At 32.2% G+C, this 23,433-nt stretch overlaps 1 protein-coding gene across 3 annotated transcripts in view; it reads right to left on the bottom strand.

Moving 5' to 3' along the window:
• Nucleotides 1–4,074: 4,074 nt before the first annotated feature.
• The window catches only part of LOC108762431 (calcium/calmodulin-dependent protein kinase kinase 2), a 71,136-nt gene continuing 51,777 nt past the window's right edge, over nucleotides 4,075–23,433 (bottom strand). For 2 of the 3 annotated variants that reach the window (XM_018509427.1, XM_018509428.1), the window contains 6 exons: nucleotides 22,330–22,760; nucleotides 19,062–19,422; nucleotides 18,115–18,311; nucleotides 7,264–7,626; nucleotides 5,074–5,270; nucleotides 4,075–4,167 (listed from right to left, as the gene is read on the bottom strand). In XM_018509427.1, the coding sequence (XP_018364929.1) occupies nucleotides 4,113–4,167; nucleotides 5,074–5,270; nucleotides 7,264–7,626; nucleotides 18,115–18,311; nucleotides 19,062–19,422; nucleotides 22,330–22,760 (1,604 nt within the window). In that variant the 3' untranslated portion in view covers nucleotides 4,075–4,112. The remainder of the gene's footprint in view (nucleotides 4,168–5,073; nucleotides 5,271–7,263; nucleotides 7,627–18,114; nucleotides 18,312–19,061; nucleotides 19,423–22,329; nucleotides 22,761–23,433) is intronic. The other variant, XM_018509429.1, reaches the window with a different exon arrangement.

Raw genomic sequence — 23,433 nt, 5'->3', positions numbered from 1 at the left:
AGTCGTGGATTTTCAAAAATTGACAACAAAAGGATTTTGTAATTATAGAGCGAGAATAAATGTATCGAAATAATATACATGTACGCGTAGTATATTGATTGTCGAGTAAAAACAAACTTCTTAATTAACTATTAATGCCTCGATTGAGCATCACAAGAACTTTTGGTCGCCATATCGAGTGTGGAGATTCGTCACATCTAAATCGTTTGATATAGTTATCTATCTAGTTTAAAGTGTACTTAATCTGCATAAAGTGTGTATACGCTATATTTAATTACAGAGAGATTTAGAAACGTAGTGCGCGTCTAATACCGGGTACAAAATATCCTGTGCAATCTGTGATAAAGAGTATATCGCATTGTGTAAAATGCACATACGAATGTATATATATATATATATGTATATATATATATATATATATCTATAACCGTTTAAATAACAATAATTGTATACCCGTAACAATTCGGAGAAATGTCTACAGACAGCAATTTGCATCAAAGTACATACAATTAATTAATCTTTTAATTTTGTAAAACTCTTTTGCTAAAAAATAGTTGTAAAATAAAATAATATAAAGATGAATATATAGTAGAGCTATTGTCAGAATAATTAATATTACATTTATCTAATATTAGACATGACGTATAATTTAAGCATAATTACTATCAATAGACAATTCATCCGATATTCCTGGAAGGATTCCTAGATCTATATTAGCATCCTCTCCTTTAATTCCAAATGTAGCTGCCTACGTTTTCAATTAGACAAGCGTATTCAGAATTAATCACATGACGATGCAATGCAGATCTCATTTCATGAGGCGCTGAATATATCTAGGAAACGTAAAAACATATTAGGAAGTGTATGTATATTATTTTCCTTCATGGCGATTAATTCACCACTTTCATAAAGCTCGTTATTCCTGGTCTGTGCAATAGAGGATGCTATTGATTTGCACAGACTTGGAATTGCCATGGCCAAATAAAAGTTGTGAAAACGCGTACGCTCGATAATACGTGACAATAATTATTCTTATCTACTAATAAGTCCGTCACAGTCTCCGTATGGCAATTGTATACACTGAAATAGATTGCGATGTGCGTGAGGCTCGGGACACGATATGTTTCAAACTGTCCGCTGCTGTGTGAGCTCTGAAAGCTATCTCTTAAATTCATACGTTTATGGTCCCCCGTGTCTCAATAAGGTTCGACAAAATCACAAATCTCTCTTTGGTTTGCCTTTTCTTGGTCAGCGTGAGTATGAAAACTTCGAATACGACATATTGAATTTAATCAAATCATTTATAATTACAAATAATTTATAATTTAACTTCAACAAAGTTTCAAAAATAAAAAAATAATTAAAAGATATCTCATTTTTAATAAAAAATGTTCGTTCATGTAACAAATATCTTTTGAATAATTAAAGTACTATTATTAGACGTTAAAACAAAATCCATTTAAAACGTAACTTAATTGTAAAATTATAAATTACAATTTAATAATTTTATTATTCTAATAAGCAGAATTCAAGGTTAAATTTGTGTAAATATTATAACTTAAAGTTTTATTAAACCATATACACCTAAACGAACGGGACCTACGTTGTTTATTATATTATTATATAATTTATATATATTATTTAATTTTATACGTATAAATATATAATTATGCAAATTATGTAATAGTCTATAATCATAAAAATATGTAAAATCAATATCATAAATGATGTATATAAATTATGTAATATAAAATTTAATATTAAACAAAAGCTCATCCGTATATTTAATGGCACTAACTGAAGAAGGACATCGTTGTACTGCGGGCTTTCGTTTTTACATGCCTACTTTTTAAAAAATACGAATTATATATATATATATACGCACATCTTTACGTTATGTATCTATGCAACCTATGCGCCCTTGTAAATGGAAATAAGTGGACTGCAAAAGACACTTATAACGATAAGACTTCAGGCACATGAATGATTTTTCGCCACATGATTATTTTACAGCAGAAAATTTGTTGATTCGATAAAATGCTTTGCATATGCGAATAGATATATTATTATTATTAGCGAACAGGAGAGATTATTTTATCGCGATGATTTAAAAATGCAATGTGTTTCCTTTTCACAACGTATATATCACAAGGTATATGTAAAACATGCATGTTAATGCGCGATTTGCACAGGAGTAGTGAAAGAATATTGATTTTAGAGAAATTATTCTCATTCTGCATAAAATGATTGCCGAACAATCAAATACAAGTAGATTGTACGACATGTAAATTAAGAAGAAGAAATAATCTTGTACACGAGATTTTAAAATATATGAAATAATAACAACATAAAAAATATAATGTTATATATATATATAAATATTTTAAATAAGTATTTAATTTCTTTAAAGTTAACTATTTTACAAGATATTCTTTCGATTCTCGTGTGTGTATTCAAATGGTTTGCAAAGCCAAAAAATCGTTCGCGTGCAAGAGGTCTTACTCATATCCTTGGAACGACCAATCTTATCTATTATTCATCAATCTAGTTCAGAAGAGAACCATATATGGTTGGTTGAAAATCAGAAAAATATTATAGAAATATTCTTTTTTTTGTACTTATGTATTTAAAAAATTACCTTCATGAATTTTTTGACTTTATGCATAGTTCGTTTTTGTTCTGTTTTGTTTAAATCATTAAATATTCTCTCTCTCTCTCTACTAACACAAGTTCTTTACTAACGCAAAGAACTTCTTCGTTAAATTCTTGTTCCATATTTTTCGTGTTCATAAAATATGTTTGCAATTTGTAAATTTATCATGACATTCAATATTTGCAGATAGAATCTAATAGAAAATATTCAAATTGACAATAAACATAAAATATTCTATTTTTTGTCATTTTATTTAAATTATGATAGAATTTTTTTAAGTGAGTCAAATGAGTATTTGTAAGATGGATGTTCACCTTGAATTTTATCGATATTGAGCATGGCAACTAGTAGAGCAAAAACGAGTTTTATAAAAAAAAGAGAACAGTTTTTTTTTTAATTCGCATGTCACTCGTGCTAGACTTTTAACATTTTTATATTATAATGTAAAAAAAAAAAATATAAAATATAAAATATTTTTTTTCGATGGTTCTCTCTAGCACTGGATTGGTGATAGGTATATATAACTTTAAATTTTGAAATTATTTACAAACGTGCGCGTCGGGCACGAGTTCCTTATAACATCAATGGAATAAAAACCTCCGGCGAGGCATGTTTCAATTTCGGATCACCCTCTGCAAATGTATTATCTACATTTTGTTACCTTACTCAATTTTACACATGTGCTTTATAATAACGTTTATAAATATTTGACCGCGTCATCAATCTTAATAAAGTGACCTAGTGATACGTATATCTTTTTTCATGTCAGTTTTTCATTATTCATACAAATTGTTTTTAAAAATTACCGAATAAAAAGCAGAACGAAATAATATTTGGTCGATTATATTAAATGTTAGCATGTTGTAGTCGTCAAATTTGCCGGACTTTTTATTTAAATAGAGAATATTGGCAGTCAATAGCGAAGTAAATGTAATAATAATGCTTCCATATTCTTTTGAGGATTGTACGATGAGCTGTTTATGCACACAACGATCAATTGTAAATAACATACTTCCTATTCTACCATGGTCAAGTAATAACGATCACTAAATATCACTGTAATACAATGCGGAACGCTCAAATGCGACGTTACATTTTTACTCATATAAAAACATCTAGCAGAAACATTTCCAGCAAGTCCTCGATCCGCTTTACCGTTAGCCTCGCCGGTTAGGAATTTTCGTGTATTCATAAATAACTCACGGAGCTCTTACCTGCAAAACTGAAGGCAGTGCCCCGTAGGTTTGACGATACAAGCGACGAGAGTGAAATCGATAACGACAGTTCTCTAGAAGATTAAATTTTCGTTGGTTCGTTCGACGATTTCGCCTTTTGATATCGCGGTTGCTCACCCTGCTGGATATACCCGATCGATGATCAATCCTAATTTATCTTCCATTTGATGTTGGTCTGTTTCTTTTAATCGGGATGTTCCGTGCTACTTCTATCGACAGTGACACTATCTCCTCTCGGTTTCCGTCACAGGCGATAAGGGATTTTCCAACGATAATTGTCTGCCAATATGTAAATAAAGGAGAAATTAATTAAGGAGGAAGTTTATTAAAAACAAAAGAGAATAATATTGAGGTGTATGTACAGTGAGTACAAAAATTATTCACATCCGAGGAAAATATTCTCAAAAAAATTAATTTTTTGAAAAATAAACAATTAATTTTTTTTAGCAATTTATTAATAAAAAATAAATTGGTCGTATATTTCTTAAAATTATTTAGCTTAATAATATGTAATGAAATAATTAAAATATAATTATATTTTATACAAATAAACAAAAATGAAAAATTGTATTACTTGGACACATAAAAAGCATTCGATACAGTCGAAAAATTCAGATTCTAAAGTTATAAACACGGTTATTTCGTGAAGTTTTTTTGTTTATATTAGAACAAAACATATTCATTGTTAATAAATTGCTCGTTAATAATCTTGTTTATTTTCTACAAATAAAGCTTTTTCTATAAATATTACTCCTATACAAATGTTTTTGCATTCGTTGTATATTTATGCTTTTCACTATCGGTCAATTTATAATACATGATGAGTTATAGCCACGCGCGATTTATTCGATGTACAAAAATAAATTTCTCATTATCGCTTGTTTTTAATATAAATAAAGTATCGATGCATTTTATAAATTCGACTGCATTTTACAAATTCGAAATATCTTGCGTAGATACAGAAAATATTCATATATTTATAAAAAAATTCTAAACAGATCGTTCGAGAAAAAATCCTCTGTCGAATATTTGTTTCTGCAAATGCTTGTTTCAACAAATAAACAATTCCATTAAATAGAATTCTATTGTACATAACGGGTGCAAGAGAATTTGAAATGGTATTTGAAAAATATATGTAGGGCTCCCTTTTCCTCTTCCTAAATAGCGTAACGCGCGCGTATTTACCTGCCGCTTGTGTGCCAATCGTAGGAATCCGGCGCGGAATTGCTTCTCCCGGCTTCGTGAAAACGTTCTGCTTTCGCATCTCTCATCGCATCACTATGTGGCGAGGATGATACGCCGACTTTTGGTCCTGTCGCCGGCGATTCTGTGCCGGCGTCGTTGTCCGCTGTCCGTCCGAGCCGCTTAGGCAGAAATGGATTCTGGAAAGTAGAAATAAGTTCGCGCTTTTATTTCTCCGTTTTATGCCCTAGTAATCCCGAGAGACAAGCTGTCGAGTTTTCTCTCGTAAAGTTCGCAAGCTGGCTGTCTGCATCAGCAATAAAAATGTGACGTTGTTTCAAATAGTCGGTCGCCTGTGCAAGTCTCAATGCATATGAATAATAGAAGAAGGGGAAAGCAGTTCGTGAAAAGTAGACGTTAGTTTGAGTGTAAGAATACGGTTTTACACGCTTGAAATCATCCAAATACATTTTTAACTAAAATTATGATTGTCTGTTTTTCCATCTGCATTCTCAAGAAAAGCTTATACAAAACTTAAAGTTGACTATTTTCATTGTTACTTTCTTTCGTGGTTTTTATTCGATTCTTGTGCTCTGTCAGAAATTTAAAAAACGAGTTAAAAGTACAGTGAATAATTATATGTCGACTCTCTAAGTTTCTTATTGTTAGAGTGAAATTTTCTTCCAAAAGACTGAAAATAGAGCCAATCTTCGAAAAAGAGTGGGAAATTTTCATTCTTTTGGAGTGAAATTTTACTCGTTTGAAGTGAGATTCACTCCAAAGGAATTAAATCTCACTCCTTCTTTTGGAGTAAGATTTCGTAGAGAGAATCTCATTCCAAGAGTGAAAATCTGCCGCTCTTTTTCATAAGGGTGAAAATATTATCATTCTCTTTTCAAAGACTCAATTTTCACTTTAAGAGATTTAAAGTAGATTGTATTTTAAGGAAGTTCCTTCCCTGGTAGCAAGCTGACATCATTTGACGTCATAATGACGACAAAATGACGTAGCTTGCTACCTGGGTTCTTGCGAAATCTTTAACATTTTACGATGAGTGCTCAATAAAATATCTATATCAGCACTATAAAAGCATTATTAATGTATAGATAAATTATATAGATTATAAAAAAACCGGTGTAATCCGATAATATGTTGAAACGATCGACCTTCGACATTTGTCGATTGATCGCTTTCGGTAACTATTTATTATTAGAGAGTACGAGTGAAACGGTTGCGCGAAATGTCACCGTTAGTTTTTCGCTCTTTGTAAAACGAAATCTATGATACAACTATACAACATTATCGACATGTACCCGTCGAAATCGTCGTGTAATATTTACGCGGGTACACGTCGTTATGTCAAAGTCAAACATGTCAGAATATGCTGTTGCGACATTTCGCGAAAACGATTGTACGTTTACTCCGTTCAATTTTTCTATTATGACGCACGTATCTCCGCTTTCGCGTTTTGATGAACGCAAATCGTATCGTAATAGAGTACGCAAACAACTGTTGTTTGATAGTCATCATAATTGGCATTCCATACACGGCATACACAAATCGCTCCCTACATTTGAATGCGTGAAATAATAGGTATTAATGATAATCGTAGATGTATTAGTATCCAGATAAATAATTTACGTTTAAAAAATGTTTAGTCGAAACGTTTTTTTATGTAGAAAAATATTCAATAAATGTTATTAAATATGTATTTATTAAACTGTCGAAATGTTTCATATAAAAATGGTATTTTAAACTAGTAACAAAAAAGTTTAATAGAGGTTACAATAAATATTTTATAAACGTTTTTATAACGTTTATTAAATAGTTTAAAAAACGTTCATCAATTTTAAACGTTTTTTATTTTTTACTTTATACGTTTTGTTACACGATTTTTAACATTTATTAAATGTATTTTGAATGTAACTGTGTTACTTGTGTATTTACAGTCATTAAGGAAAAAGAAAAATGAGTTTCGTATTTTTTTAACAAATACACAATAAATATTCAGTATTTTAGTTCGTAGTTGTTTACTAAAATTAATCAGAAATATCGCGCGGTTAAAGGACAGGAAGAAAAAATGTCAAATTTAGCGTAATTAATTTTGAATTCTACGTCTTCGTTTTTCATTTCTTTTGTGGTGCAATTTTACTGTCGTATTTATAGAGTTGAATATATATACTCTCCGCTCACCTGAAAGCTGTGCTGTTTCAGCATATTTTTTACGAGAAGCAGAGTGCCGAGTCTTATGACCTCCTCCTCGGTGACGGTGACCCGTAAGCGGCAGTTGTCGACCTCGGCCGGCAGTGGTTCGGTTGCGTTATTCGTCAGCCACGGATGCTGCTTTACTTTCGGGAGTATGAGCCTGGTTTCCGGCGACTTATCCAGCATTCCCTCAATTAAATATCGCAATTCCGAAGATAAGCGATTATCAGGGAACATGAGCGGTTTCGAACGAACGACCTCTTGAATGGCTGTACTATCGGAAGCGCGCCAAGGAAGATCTCCGATCACGAGCACGTATAATGTTATCCCCATCGACCATATATCGCAGGGCTAAAATTGGACATGTTTTTGCCATTAATCTTTAATCATTAAACAGATACGTATATGTCGAACATAGTCAAATTGAATAATCTATCGCTTTATTTGAAATTTGTTGAAACATTTGGTATTTATTACTATTTGGAAATATTAAAAAAAAATTTTAAATACGCACTGATAAATTGTTAAATTACTAAATCGTATTCTAGTAACAACATATTGGTGATTTAATAAACACAAATACCTAATATATATATGTATTTGATGTTCTAACAATGAATTATACACAATCGATTTGTTAGAGAATTTGTTGGATTTATCAAACGTTAAAATTTTAAAGGCATTTAATACGGCATTCAGTTTAAAGGCGTGATTCTTTTATGTTGTATGATTTTAGAGCTATGATACAAAAGAAAATGTAAGACAAGCAGTAAGCAAATCACCAATCACAGTAGAGACTGTAAGATAATAATTAATATGTAAGCAGCAGTAAATCCAAAATGGTAATTTGTTTATTGCTTACGTTTTATTGCTTGAATTTTTTGTGTGTTATAGCTTCGATTCTTTTCATCAAAATAAATGACTTTCATGCATACAATGCAATAGCGAAAATTGATACGTCATATGACAACCAGAAAAAATGCAAAATATTGTGAGTGGAAACATTTCCACTAGATCATGATAATAGTGTTTATGCAATACCATACGCAAATTCGAATTTGTGTAATGGGTCGATTTAATCCCCTTGACACGAAAAGTTCATATTTGACGAAGCATTGAATTATTATTTACTATCGCAATTTCCTCGTTGTGATATTGCGCTGAATTACACAGATTTTTTGGAATATTTTACATTAGAGAATAAAAAATAAAGTTAATATTAAACTATTAAACTAGAGAAAATGTATAGAAGATTGTCGTTTCTCCATTTTGTTTTTAAAAGTAATATTCGATAGTTCTTTTGTAAACAGCTAGGACAAGTGGGATATTATTTATTGAAACTTTACGAATCTATATATGTATAAAATCTATATTAAGCTTCGCAAATGGAATTGTTGAGTACTAAAAACAATTGTTTAACAAAATTGAATTCTTTTGTAACAATCATAGAAGGGAATACCTTAACATTCACAGTCTTCCTTCTTAATTAAAAAAATATAATTGAAGGATTAAATAAAAAATTAATTAAAAAATTAATTAAAAAATATCTTAAAATCTTAAGTTTTTACACATTATTTTATAAGGTAATATTTTTACTACAACATTATGTTACAATTTCCTCTATGCGTTGTAAGACTACTATTATGTACAGGTTTCAGTTTACGATTCAGTACTTATTACTTAACGTAATATAAAGGACAGTCTACAGTGAGAGTAATATGATGTAATAACTCGTAAAGCGTACGAAATCGACCAATTACGATTGAGAAGAATAATCGACTATCATCGGCTTAAGATTACGTCTTACGATCATTGTTGCGTAATTTTGTGTGCGGCAGCCCTTAGTCAGTTTCTTACAACTTACGGCTTACTATACAATATTCTCCCATTATAGACCGATAATGCGTTACGAATGTCCTGTGCGCGGAGAATCTTAAGAAAATTCGAATTGACGCGCTAAGAGACTTCGGATAGACGCGCGAAGTTGTTCGCGATCACGTAACCGAATTTCGTATGCACCGCTCACTTCACACCGCGCGTCATCACCGTCACCGGTACGAAGATGAATTGTGGTCGTTCCGCGCTTTCGTGTTTGTTTATCTAGCGAATGAATTTCGCATACGAGGCAGTATCGGGAATGTTTAATCTAGCGACAGGGGATTGTTTCGGTGCGTCGATTCATCCGAGTGAATGATGCATTTCTCGATATTCGTGAAATTCGTCCTCGATCGACGTCGCTTTGCGTTCTATTGAACCGACGCGAGAGTGTTTTATGTTTTCAAACGTGCGCCTATTCGGTATCGCTCCGCTCGTCCTGCGTCGCGAGTGTCATTCAACATCTGTGGAGCGTCACGTCGAGGGAAAGAACCTGAGGAGATAGCTGTCACGGCGGATTAAGAGGAGGCGATCGAGTAATCCCTGCAATAAACGATCGGCATTCGTGTCCGCCATGATTGTTGTCGGTCCGCCACTTCTCGGAATTTTTCACGTCGAGAGGACGCGTCGCCGCGTGACAAAAGTCGAGAGGATCTGTGGACGATCGCGATCGTGTTGCATTACCTATGATCAACGTCGATCATGTTTCGTCGAATCGATCAGAAGTGCCGGATAAATCTACGGACACAATCGCTTCATTGTGCCGGTTTATTGCGCGAGTGTAATGTGATTGAGTGGAGCATTTGCATTGAGGAGCATCGATGACTCGACGCAACGGGTGAATCAAGACGGGTGACTGTTGCTGGACGGCGATATTTGGCAGATGGTGAGTCCTTCATTTATATACTTCTTCAATTCTTTCTCGGAACCGAATTTGTCTGACGCGAGAAGAGAGAAATATCTTTTCTTTTTGTGCGACTCCGAAACTTAATAACAATCTACACTAAGAGAAAACTTTTTGGTATTACATTGAAAGAAAAGATTGGTTGCTGCAGCAAACTAGATGGTTAAATATGGCATAGCATTTTTAATTGGCTATTGTTTAATTGCAATTTTTGGTTGCGTTAGTCAATCGAAATCCTATACATTGCGGACAGGTTAACACAACCAACAATTGGCTGCAGCAATCAAAAATTGGCAGTTGCAACCAATTAAAAATGCTATGCCATATTTTACTATCTAATTTGCTGCAGCAGTCAATCTTTTCTTTCAGTGTAACTATAATTACGTATTATTAAAATTATGATTATGACTACTAACAGTATTAGTAATAATAACTATACGTGTAGTTCTATCAGTCAATATATATAATTTGCAATGGAAATTGATAATAATTATAGTTATTTGAATATTTGTTTATGGTAATTTCAATCATTATTATATAATTATATTATTTGAATTTTATAATTATAATAATATATAATTATAGTTACAATTACCAAAAAGTTTTTCTCTCAGTGTAATTATGATTGTCAGTTTTTTCCGGCTTAAAAACTCAAGATTTCATTTATCTTGTCAAAGATCGGACTGCTAAGTATTTTCAAAAGGTACTTTATGATACTTTCAAAATTATTACTGTACTGAAATGCGTTCTTTTAAAAATGTAAAAAAAAAACGTCATCAAATATTTTCTGCCAGTCAAAGAACCGAAGATTCAAAAAGACCGAAATCTCCGGTCGGAAATCCGAGAACTGGCAATCATGAGTGAAATCTACATAATCTTCTGATATAAATAAACTTCAAATTGCTTGAGATTGTCAGTTAGGAGAGATTAAGGCCGTTATATATATATGAATCTGATATTTAAGGCACTCTTAAAATGTCACCAGTTTCAGGATCGTATTAACATTTTAAGATACCAATTTGCTTCCCATACAAGTGATACTATATATAATGTCTGTAATGTTCATAATCAGACCTTATATTTAAGGAAGCTTTAAAGCCTGATTATAAATACAGTAAATCTAAAGTTATGTGAGTATTTTATACTCAGGTAATGACGTCATTACTTGTTTACTTTAGTGACAAAATTATCGCATAACATCACAAGTGTATAACTTCACTTTTTATATAGGTTAACAAGACTCAGTAAATCACATGCTCGAACTTGTGCAGATTATAAATAATAAAAACTGAACTGAATCTTACTTGTCAGAGAATGAAAAGAAACATGCGTTCAATCGAGTTATGACGTCACATGAGAATTATCTGAGTTTTGATATAAATAGAAAGCGCGCAATTGAATTTAAGATAGTCTTGATGTACTTATAAAGTATCGACTATATATGAATGTCGACCTAAAACTTTAGGCCAGTTTAAAATATAAATTTTCGAGATTATTTTTAGAATAAGACACAACAGAGAGTTTATTATTTATAGCTTTCAAGATGTGCGTTGAATAGTTTTTAATGCACGATAAAAAATGGTTATTAAACTCATTAGACTTCGTGTGAACTTTATATGAAATAAATAGAATAATTTTAAAGTTTAATCCGCTCTCGTTTCTTTTTTGAATTTTTTAGAAAACGTTTTACTAAAAAAATTAATATTAAAAAAATTTTAAATCTGCAGAAACTCTTTAGAAATTTGGATAATTTAGCACTGAGGTTCATTAACGATCGTTTGAGAATGGTAAAACGTGTTCAATGTAGCAGATCTTGAAATATGATGATGCCATTAAATGAACGATAACACACTAGGAAACTGTTAGCTAAAGTCTCGATACGCGGCGCATTTAACCGCAAAACAGAGAATAGAATGCGACGTGCTTTAATACGGTGCAGTCAGGAGGATGCTTCATTTGCGGAAATCACGTCGCCGACGGTGAAAATCGTGAGGTTCGTAACGACGTGATGTCGGTACATAATTAAAGGTGATTAATTAAACAACGTTTGCGCAAAACGACGTAAATCTAAAGTTCGCCGCGCAAATTCAGCGGAGCAGAATATAAACGATATTATCTCATACTATTGTTTAGTTTACTAGAAAGCTTATTGTTAATCTTTCGAGGAAGTCCCTTCATGAACAAGGTAAAAGAGTATCTATATATATTTTCCGTTAAATTAAGATAATTCTCTGTATTTCAGCTAATTTTCTTCGATATTATTTTCCGTTTACATCGAGACATATCGTCTGGTTTTTTTTAAACAAAAATCTTTGCACGCGTGCCTTCCGTAAATCTGTAAATGTCAAGCTTCTATGTTTATTAGATCCACAAAGGGAACGTTTCTTATGTATAAAAAGCTTACGGGAACCCAGTCTCTCTCACAAAGCTAAACCTAACGTCCGTGAACTCCATACTATGACATTTAAAAAATACTCTCAGCCGGTTAGACGTAAATGACGCATGAATAATATCTATCTGATCTTTAAAGAGAGAGATTAACTTCTATACTATTTTTTTCCCCTCTACTTTAAATTGTTGGTTATACATTATCGTTCCGTAAATGGTTTTGTATTTTACGATACTCGTGGTTTTCAAAGGAAAAGCTTTCGATTTAAATGCACGTGCGTAATTATGCTGAGAAGGAATTTGTAATGCATTGTGCATGTTTATATACCTCAATTGAACAAACTCGTTAACCGCCAAATTAGTTAAGCTTTCTCTGACATTTCAGTAATGTGAAAATGTAACGTGGAAGGTAAACGAACGCGAGTTGATTTGTGGGTATTACGTGTTTCTGTACCACTCTCTTTACTCATGTGTTTTTGCAATTGAAATAATTCTTCTGTCAGAATGAATGAGTAAAATATATTACTTGCATTAAGATAAAAATTCATAAAAGACGCGAAAGTAGTAAACTTTATAAAAAGTTACAATTCCTGTTATTTGCCTGACGTAAAGTTTTGTTAAAGCTCTACTTATATCTACCTCAGATTATCTGATTAATAAGATTTTCTTATCTATTTACAGCTTACAACTTGCTTCGTTATAAAATTTTGAACTTTTCTGAAAGGTGTATTTTTCCCTCTATAGATTGTTTTTTATTGTAATCCATCCCATTAGCTAACGCATTCTTAAATGGAATTGTTATCGGATTTTCGTAGTAAATAGATTTGACGTAATCCATCAATCTATTTTTCAAGAGTAAGTGTAAAATAAATGAAAAAGTTTAAATCGAGGATGATTAAAATTCGCATTTAAATTACGATGAAAATATTTTGTATCGAACATAGGTATGTGGAATAAATAGAAGATCAAAATATTCAAAGGGAGATATTTTTATTATAAAAATAAATTGCTAATAAAAAAAAGCAGTTGGAAACATTCTTTGTCAAGGGTAAAAGTAAAATCTAAAATCGATATTTGTAAATACGAGCGGCAAAAGAGTACTGTGAAACTGGCGATTAAAAAAAGCAAATCTACGTATAAATTGTAAAAAATTATTAAACTGAAATGACTGCGAAAATTAAATAAAAATAATACAAGATATAATGACTCGCGAAAAATTTAAAATATACTCGTATATATAAACTTAAAAAATATATGCATAAAAGATTATCTAAAAAAGTATTACAAATGTTAATTTATTAGTTTGATGTCTCAATGAATAAGCGTAGATTTGCTTTAAACATAAATGTGTATCATAATATATAATTTATAGATATATAAAAAAATGAATGTTGAGACAATGATTTATACCAAAATGCTACTCTCTAAATCTTTTGGAGTGAAAATTGAACAAGTCTTGAAAGAAGAATGAAAATTTTTCTCTCTTGAACAAGAGTAGGGGATTTTCATTTTTTTTTTTAGAGTAAAATTTCACTCTTTTGGAGTGAGATTTCAAAGGAATGAAGTCTCACTCCTTTTTTTGGAGTTATTCCAAAAGAGTGAAATCTTATTTCAAAACAATGAAATCTCACTCATATAAAGAGTGAAAATCTGTCACTTTTGCTCAAGAGTGAAAATTATTTTCACTCTTTTTTTAAGACTGGCTCAATTTTCAGTCTTTTAGAGTGATATTTCACTTTAAAATTTAGAGTGTTCAAAGTATAATATTACGTCACTCAATACTTTGCCAGAAGCTGTTATCAATTATCATTAAATTTTTGGGAATAACTATGGTGTTTGCAGTTATTTCTAAAATTCTCTTTAATTGATAAATCAAAGCAAGAATTAAATAAATAAGAAATATTAACGACAATCCAAAATTACGGAATTTCACGGAACATTTTAGGAAATAGTAAATGTCCAGGTTTAATTCAATGTGTGTTATGCAAAATAAAGTCAACTGACATTTTGAGCCAATAGAAAAGTCCGTAGCCAATATTGAAATAGTATAAAAATGAAAATATTTTTATTAAATTTTGAATACCCAACGAAATGTTGTTCTAATTCTGTCACAAGTTTCCCATTTTTCTCGCGTTTCCATTGAATTCCACAAGATTTCGTGTATAGTCTTGTGTATTTTTATTTAGGGATCATGGGCAATTTCGTAGATATTGCGGTACACTCTCGATTTCCCCTCGTCGCATTTTCACGTAAGCACGTCGTCTCGTCGGGTTAGTGATCATTTATTTTGCCACGGCGACTTGATTAAGCGTAATCGAGCGTGTGGTCTCGCGGGTCGTGAGTCTCTTATTATAGATATCGCCTTTCCTCGACGCAGCGGAAATTCAAGCGATCGGCCGTGGTATGTCGATAAGGTCATCCGATAACAGTAGTCTCGACTCTCGACCAAGTAATCTTGAAGATATATAGGGACAGAATTATAATTACTGTGCTAAAAACTCTTTTGTCTTTCTCCTTCTCTTTCTCGCTATCGCTTTCTCCTTCTTGAATAGTCAAAGGCGTGATTGATCTGTGTTAATTTTATACTTGCTACTAATTAGACAAAATTTGTATCATTTCTACGATAAAGTTACGATGTGTTTCCAACATGATTAAACATTTCGATTTACTTGGCATATATGCTATACCTCTTTGACGTGCAAGTAGATATACTTAATGGCGAATTATAATTAAGTTACTGTGATAATTAGCGGTTGAGGTAGAAGATACGAAAGATATAATTAGAAATGAATGATACGAAAAGAAACCATCGGAGATATTAAAAAACAGTAGGGGAGTGATGAGAAAATCTTGACGATGATTATATTAAGGTTATGAATGGCATGAGGGTTGACATGATCTAGGTATAACATGAAGGATAACTGAACTATGACCTTTCTTGATAGTTGAAAATGCGCATTAAAGAGATAGCGAAAAATAACAATTGGCTCGGCTTTTTGTACGATACGTTGCGTGCAAAGCAAGAGTCGAGACATTTTTTACTCATAATTCGATTAACTGTGATATATAGCAGAGCAAAGATAATTTACCGCTATGACATTGTAAGAGAATTAAAAAATTTACAGATTTATACACAGAGAAAAATATTTCTTTGAATGTAATAAATTTGATTGTATCCAAATAAATTTGTTATTTGGAATGGTCCAAACAAACCAATGTTTGAATCAATAAGTGCGATTGTTTGAATTTGAAACAATGTATATCTTTGTCTTAAATACATTATTTGTTTGAACAGATAATATCTATCTTCAGTATTCGCGTGATCAACTATACGCCACAAACATAATTGATGTAGCACATAGCACTGCTCGTTTAATCCATGTTGTTAGATGTAGTATAAACCATTGTTTCCATATTTTCGGTCAAAAAATGTAATGATTATTCTAAGAAAGCAATTATTTGCATGGAATAACCTAATCTCTATGAATATATTTTGCCATTTTCAAATAAATAATTTGTTTCATTGTTTGTATTTATTGTAACCAAATAATATATTATTTAATTAAAAGATATTACTTCAAATAATAATGTTATTTCTGTCAAGCAATAGAGATTTCTCGAATGAAATAACAAAATTTTTATTCAAACAAATAATATTTCGTACAAGCATATGTTGTTTCAGTAAAACAAATTTTAGTTAAATAAATAGGAATACTAAATCCAAATAAACCTTTTTCTCTGTGTATGAACAATAAAACATGAAGAGTTGCGATCATTTGACCATAATTTAGTTTTGAAATAATGTGTATTTAGATTTGCTTTAATATTATTCGAAGATTTTCTAATATCTAATACTAATATCACGTTTTTTTAACATACATTCATCGCGTAACATGATAGTTTAAACATGATCGTAGTTTAAAATTCAATTGCTATATTTAGATTTTTTTTGTTGCAATCAATATTCACAGGAAACACATTCGCGTAAATTGCATTCCATCGTGAAGCGCTGATTGAAGAAAAAGAGAAAAAAAACAGGATGAAATATAACCATTCAAGCTTGGCAATTACTATCTCTATGTTTTTTCGAATATACGTATAGATGTATACCATACGTGTGTATTACGAGCATATATTTTCATTTTATGAAACATCAATATCAGGTTTATTTTTGAATAACAAAAAGCTGGTGTACTGTAAAATTTTTGCTCAAGAAAGATCCTCATTTGATGGAGAAGATTATCGCTAAAACAAAGAGAGAGCTGAAAGTATTTTTAATAAAATTCATTTTTTGTAACATTGAACATATAGTGTACAGTCCTATTGTTTTGCAGATTGTTTTTACTGATTAAAACACTTTCATAAAATACAAAACCGTTTTGCTTGTGAAATGCGAAACCTTCTAAAATTCAGAATTAGCCGCAACGTCAGACTTTTTTTTTCTCCGCGCTTAGAGCCTGCAACGTATGCAACCTAATGAACTCAACGCAGCTGGGACACGCAAATTGCCTCACTGTTGCATCGGCCACTTTGTTGCTCCTTTCTTTGTCGGATCGTCACATTGTATTACTACGCTCGGTTCGTTCGAAGACTATTCGGAGCAGGCGACGCGATATACGCGAGTTTAACGATTCTAATTGAAGCGCATTCAATCAGTCGAGATCGACGCCTGGGAGTGACGTGGTCGGAAAATCTCTTTTTGCTGTAATCACGAACATTTATGCACTGCGCGAGAGGTCCTTGATCGGGAACCTCTCTCCCGATGCATGTAGGTCAATCCGCACGTGTCGACTCTGCGGTTTGAGAGGTCACTGCTTGCGGGTGGAAGTGACATGTAATAGCCGGCTGATTTATCGACTTTTAATCTCACAGAACAAAATCGGTCGCTTGGATGAGCACTGCGTTATTTGTTGTCTGATCTTGTTTCATTGCAACTTCAACGCGCCGTCGTGAATATTGCAAATATGTATCGCGAGCATATCGGATTCCGCGAATGGAAGAATACTCGTACAATAGAAATGTGTGTTCAGCGCACAGAAAAATCTGGTTTCAATAATTAATAAACCAGACAACAAAAAAAGAATGGGAAGATAGATTGGCACGGTATAGATGAATTACATGATATCTAAAGAAAATAAGTCACGCATTAAAATATTATTGTAGAACTCTGCATGTAATAGAATTCTTTTTTCTGTAAAACATATTTAAGAATCACACTGAAAAAAAATTTTAATTTCAAAGAAATATTTCTTTGCTCGTATTAAAAAAAATTATTTCTTTTTGGATTAATGAAAATTTTTTTGATCCAATTAAAAGATAATTTTTTTTAATACAAGCAAAGAAATATATTTCTTTGAAATTAAAATTTTTTTTTCAGTGCAGATTGTTGCTATAAATTATCGTTATCGTTAGCCATTATACGATAATTAACTCTGTATGTAAAAGAATTTTTTTCTGTACATATCAGAGACGATAATTTTTAAGTTACTTTATATTTTAATGTGATCACGGCTCTGTATACTAGAAATTGATTTCTGGAATATATTAGAAATATATTACTAGGAATATATATGAATTATATATTCTACTTGAGTCGGATTCTCTTTTTGTGTCCGGATATCGATTGTACATTATACTTCGAGAATAATATATAATGCTGTGACTTTACTTACCGGTCCCAAGTATTGTGCGTTAGCAACGGTTGTTTCAGGCGCTGCGAAAGCTGGTGTACCAGCTTGTCCTGTTAATAATTCTCCAGATTCTCTTAATTCTGTGCTGACACCTAAATCAGCGATTTTAATTCTGTCGTCCCTATCCACCAATAGATTGCTTGGCTTTATGTCACGATGTACTATCTTTTGGTAATGCACTGCGAAAACAAAAAATAAGTATTATGTATATAATACAGTTTTTAACAATCACACAATTTTTATTAAAATTTAATTCTAAAAGTCTGAATATATTCGTAGTTATACGGATTATTTCTTGACTTGAAGATCGTTTACGTAACTAATAAATACATCTTACTTATCCCTCTTCTCCACACGTAGTAAGACTGATGTTACAAGTTTTAAGTCGATTATTATCTAAACAGCTTCATGTTTTATTGAATAGTGTCTAACGCGACTACACTACACTCTTATATAAAGTATACTAACACGATCACTGAGTTTACGTAATGCATATGACGCCTCTTTTGCCATTGATCCACGATGAACGTTGTGATCCGTAAAAGGCGCCAGATACATTACGCAAATCCGCCTGTCGAGAGGATTTGCATTCTATTATTTAACGCGTACGTGATTTATGCCAAATGTGGGCATATTCTATGTGATTAAAATACTAACCTTCTAAATTTGGAAAATTTTTTCAGAACATAAAAACGGGATTGAAAAGAAAGAAATTTTTTATTTTACACACTATTATTCGAATTTGTGGTAACATAACTAAAATCAATTTCGAAATGTTGCACGTGTTATTGTAATTAATTTCGAGATATGTGGAATTTAATTTTAATAATTAATCGTTTGAATCATATAGGACTTTCTAGAATTTTTAGGAAAAAATTCTTTGCAGAAAATTTTTAGTTTTTATGAATAGAATATACATAATGACTTACAATATTCGACTCCCAAGACAACATCGCGAAAATAACGCCTGGCCGTTGCTTCATTCAGAGGTTTATCGGTGGGTATAAGAAGAATTTCACCCCTGTGGACTAGTTCGAAGACCAGATAGAGATTATCTTTGTCGGGATGGTCCAGCACCTCGACTAGTTTCACGACGTTGGGGTGATCGAGTTTCTTCAGAATGGCGATTTCCCTATAAACTTTCGCCAAGGGATCAGCACCTGCTCTGCGCGGTGGTATTCTCCCAAATATCCCTGTTTTTTTCATTAATTTCCTCTTGCTCACTATTTTCATGGCGTAATACGTGCCATCCTCTTCGTTGAAAACCTTCTTCACGACACCGAAAGAGCCCTGTGCAAGTGCGAAGTGATGCATAAGTGAAGGCGCGAAAGCACAGCGCGTTCCTGTTTCATCTCAGGCGACGCTTGAAATTTTTAGGGGTTTCTCTGCGTTTATAATTCGACTTTTCAACATTCTCGACAAATAAACGTATTATTGAATGCTTCTAAAAAGATCGTCGTCAACGTCAAGAGTATTTTTATTTATGCAATATAAATAGCAAGAAAGTTTTAATTCATATTTTATTTTGATAAAAATATGAAAAATTATTCATTCATCTCAATTAAGTAATATTTTTAATATAGTATTTTATTTTTCTCTTTTAACGAATATTATTTTTGTTGGAGGATATTTCCTGTTTTTTGAAATACGACGATTTTTTGTTGACGCGGACGATTTCAAATGGAATATTTTTGACGTTGATACGAAAAATATTGTTAAATAATATTTTGGGATGAACATAACATAAAGAGGAGTTATGGAAGATTTTATCGATAATCTCATGACTCTCTTCGCATCCTTTTACCTTAACCTTGCAACCCTTTTTGTGGTTCAGCTACGCTGTTATCATAATGCGCTTTATATCACCGTGGCGACTAAGTCGAAGGTCATCGGCGATGCTATTGGGAGTAGAAGCATAATTTTATGGTTCACGGTATGGTCACCTTTGAGCATGTCCGGTCGTGGTCATTATTTCGTTATAAATATATAAGTGATGAGAGCAAAATTTAAAAATGGATCTGTAACTCTTATCTTAATCTCGTATCTAATAATGAATGTAACAAATAATGAATGTTTCAAAGTTGACTTTATGTGTTTGGGTAATTAAAATTATATACCTACTATTTGACAAGGATAACTCAAAAAAATAATTTTTTATGATTATAGAAGATTGCTACATCATTTATATCATTTACAATTATTTCAATGAATTTTAATTAATTCCTCATAAAATGAATTAATTTATCACATAAAAACAACTCTTGACGCAATATAATAATTGGTATAATGATTATCTGATTTTTCCTTGTCTCGACAAAATCTTTACTGAATAATTATATAGTAGAGGAGAAGATTCGATGTCGATAACGATATTAGATACCGAGAAAAAACCAGATTGATATATTGTTTATGAATGCACGACGATGGCGATTGCGCGTTTCGAATATTTCAGTATCGCGAGGTTGAAAAAATTAATCGTCGACATCAAACTCTATTTCAATCGATGGCTCTTATCTCGATGAGGAATTCAATCTCGAGTTCGAATGTAGTTTTAAACGATAAGGGGAAGAGAAATTCAATCGTGAACTTCGCGAATTCGTCTCTCTCTTTTTCTATTTACCATTCGTTAAAGATAATCTCACGCATGAAATAACATTTGCTCTTGTTCATAAAAAATACTATATTTTCTCTCTCTCTCTCTCTCTCTCTCTTTTTCCTTCTTCGCCTCTGGGGAAACGATCTCTGATGGAATTCCCAACGCGAACCTCAAGATCGTGCGCTGCAAACTTCTTCTCGCAGTTGGAAGCTTCGCACTTTTCACTCAGTAATAGCAAAGTGCAAAGTTATTGCGGTGGTTGTCTTGTTTTCTTTCTCGCATTTATTTTGAATCCAATCATGCTATACTGGATGCGTAAGCATTAAGCTTCGCATTTTCATTTTCGTACTGGCTTTTGTAAGCGCTTTCATTCGAAGGGAATGTTCGAGCGTCATTTACGCATCAAACGGAATTTGCTGTTTTTCTAAAAGTCCGAGCGACTTTTAACCTTTCTATTCTTTTCCACGTGTTTATTTAGTATTATTTTCTTGTTTTCTAATTTTCGTGCGAGAGAGAGAGAGAGAGAGAAAGCATTAAGCATTTTTATTAAAATTATCATTTTCGAGTTTTCATTTAATTAATTGAAAAATCAATAGAAATTAATCTAAAATGAAAGAAAAATATATACTTCAAAGAAAAAAATTTAACTCGTTAGACAGGAGCTATGTAACAAACAATTCTTGAGAAAACGCGTCAGCAAATTAACATATCTATATGACAGGAAAAAATGTGCAATTTATTTATCTCGTAAACGTCGACAATATAATGATCGAATAAAAAAAATTGCGCATGGAGATGATGATTTTAATCATTTTCTGCGTCGTTCAAACATTTTTAGTCCTGCGGGCAATATTGCGTTATCGGGTGCGATATAACGTGATTATCGGCAGTAATCCGTAACTGCGAGGCTGTTAATTACTTCTTAACAAGTACGAAGGATAGGCAAGAGGGGAAATTGCTGAAAATGATGACTTACGGCACGAATTATTGGTTATCGAGGAAGCATTCGCTCGATATCGATAATCACATATCATTCTCGCGTTTGTTACGTGAGCGCCGTGAAATGGTTTCGCTCTTTAATGAGAGAAACACGATACGTTGATCCTCTTATCGATGAATACAGCTTGATTGTTAAAATGCCGCGGACATAATTGAAAAGGCATTAGACTGTAGCAAACGAATTTAATTCGGCGCGAATATTTTCCACTTATGAATCAGGTTAAAGAGATTCGCGTTTTCCGTTTGTATAATTATACATAAGTAACTAATTGTATACATGCTATAAAATTTCTAACGATGAAATGTTTCCAACGATTATGCACACTCTTTCATAACTTTTTGATAATTGAAAAGTCAATTCGTTATTTAATAAATTGTATGCAAAGTATTTTATATTTTTTTTTTCATGTGAATTGTTTCATAAATTCGAAGTTGATTCTCTCCTAACAAAGACATCTGTATAATTTCTAATGATTTTCATATAAGCGATTAAGTATGTAATTATATAAAAACTTTTACAATTTTTAGGGAAAAATATAAATGATAAAATTATTGTTTACTTAATTTTAAATGGATTTTAACTGAATGGATTTTAATCTTACCTTTCCGATTTCATTTAGCACTTTGTATTGGTTTAATTGCTGTTGGTTGTCATGCTGCTGGCTATCGACGGAACATTCCCTGTTGAGCGCTCTGATACGTTTCCTGGGCGATCTATGAGGGCTGGCGTGAGGGTAGCGAGAATGAACGGATTTGTAGGTGACGTCAGCTTTCTCGAACAGTCGCTGGCTCGGTCCTGCTTCGTCGGGCAAGGATAATTTTCTCAAATCTACAGTCCGATTATTATCCGAGGCAATAATAGTTTCCACGTTTGTCTTGTGCACATTCTTACAATTCGAGTCGCCGCCAGAATGATCGATGACTGTGTCAACTCGCTGAATTGTGCCCGCCTCGTCCGATGGTGCATTTTTGCCGCTATTGCGCGGAAGGTAAATATTGGGGTTCTTGAAAATAGACGTCACTTGCATATCGCCTAAGAAGATATTAAGAACAGTGAAAATCCTGGCAAATTAATTTTGAAGGAAATTATATTTTATACCGTCATTTTTTATCTTACCCTCGAGCCCGTTCCATTAAGTAACAAAATTGAGAGGGACGAAAAACACGCTTTATAAGAACGAGATTAAATTATACAACAAGTAATCTGTTTTGAATAAAAGTAATGTATATAAAATTATATATAAGAATATTTGTTTAGGTCGGCGATTTTCTACATTAGAGCACCTTGTCAAATTATTTTACCTACGATATATATTTGTGTGGAAGACTTTCTGTATAATTATACGTTCCATTTCAAGAATTTTGTTATTTTTTTATCTTATTAAGTAACCGTTTTATTAAGTAACAAAATTGAGAAAGTCGAAAAACATGTTTTGAATGAGATTAATGGCTGTTCTACAATGTGCTTTTTGTTTCCTGTTTCTTGCTGTTTGTCTCTTGCCTTTTTGATTAAGAAGGCAAGAGACAAACAGCAAAAAACAGAAAAAGCACATTGTAGAATTAACCTAAGGCACATATTTTGTAACTTTTAATGACAGTGTCGCCTGTCGATGTTGTTACATTGTTTTTGCGTTACTTTTTTATCATGTATAATGGGCTTTTAACAATAAGCCATTACCTAAGCGTAATGGGCCTTCTACGATAGG

Source organism: Trachymyrmex cornetzi, unplaced genomic scaffold, assembly GCF_001594075.2.
Source record: "Trachymyrmex cornetzi isolate Tcor2-1 unplaced genomic scaffold, Tcor1.1 scaffold299, whole genome shotgun sequence".
NCBI classification, from domain to species: domain Eukaryota; kingdom Metazoa; phylum Arthropoda; class Insecta; order Hymenoptera; family Formicidae; genus Trachymyrmex; species Trachymyrmex cornetzi.
Note: the sequence above shows the minus strand (reverse complement) of the source record. Positions and strands in the feature narration are given on the sequence as shown.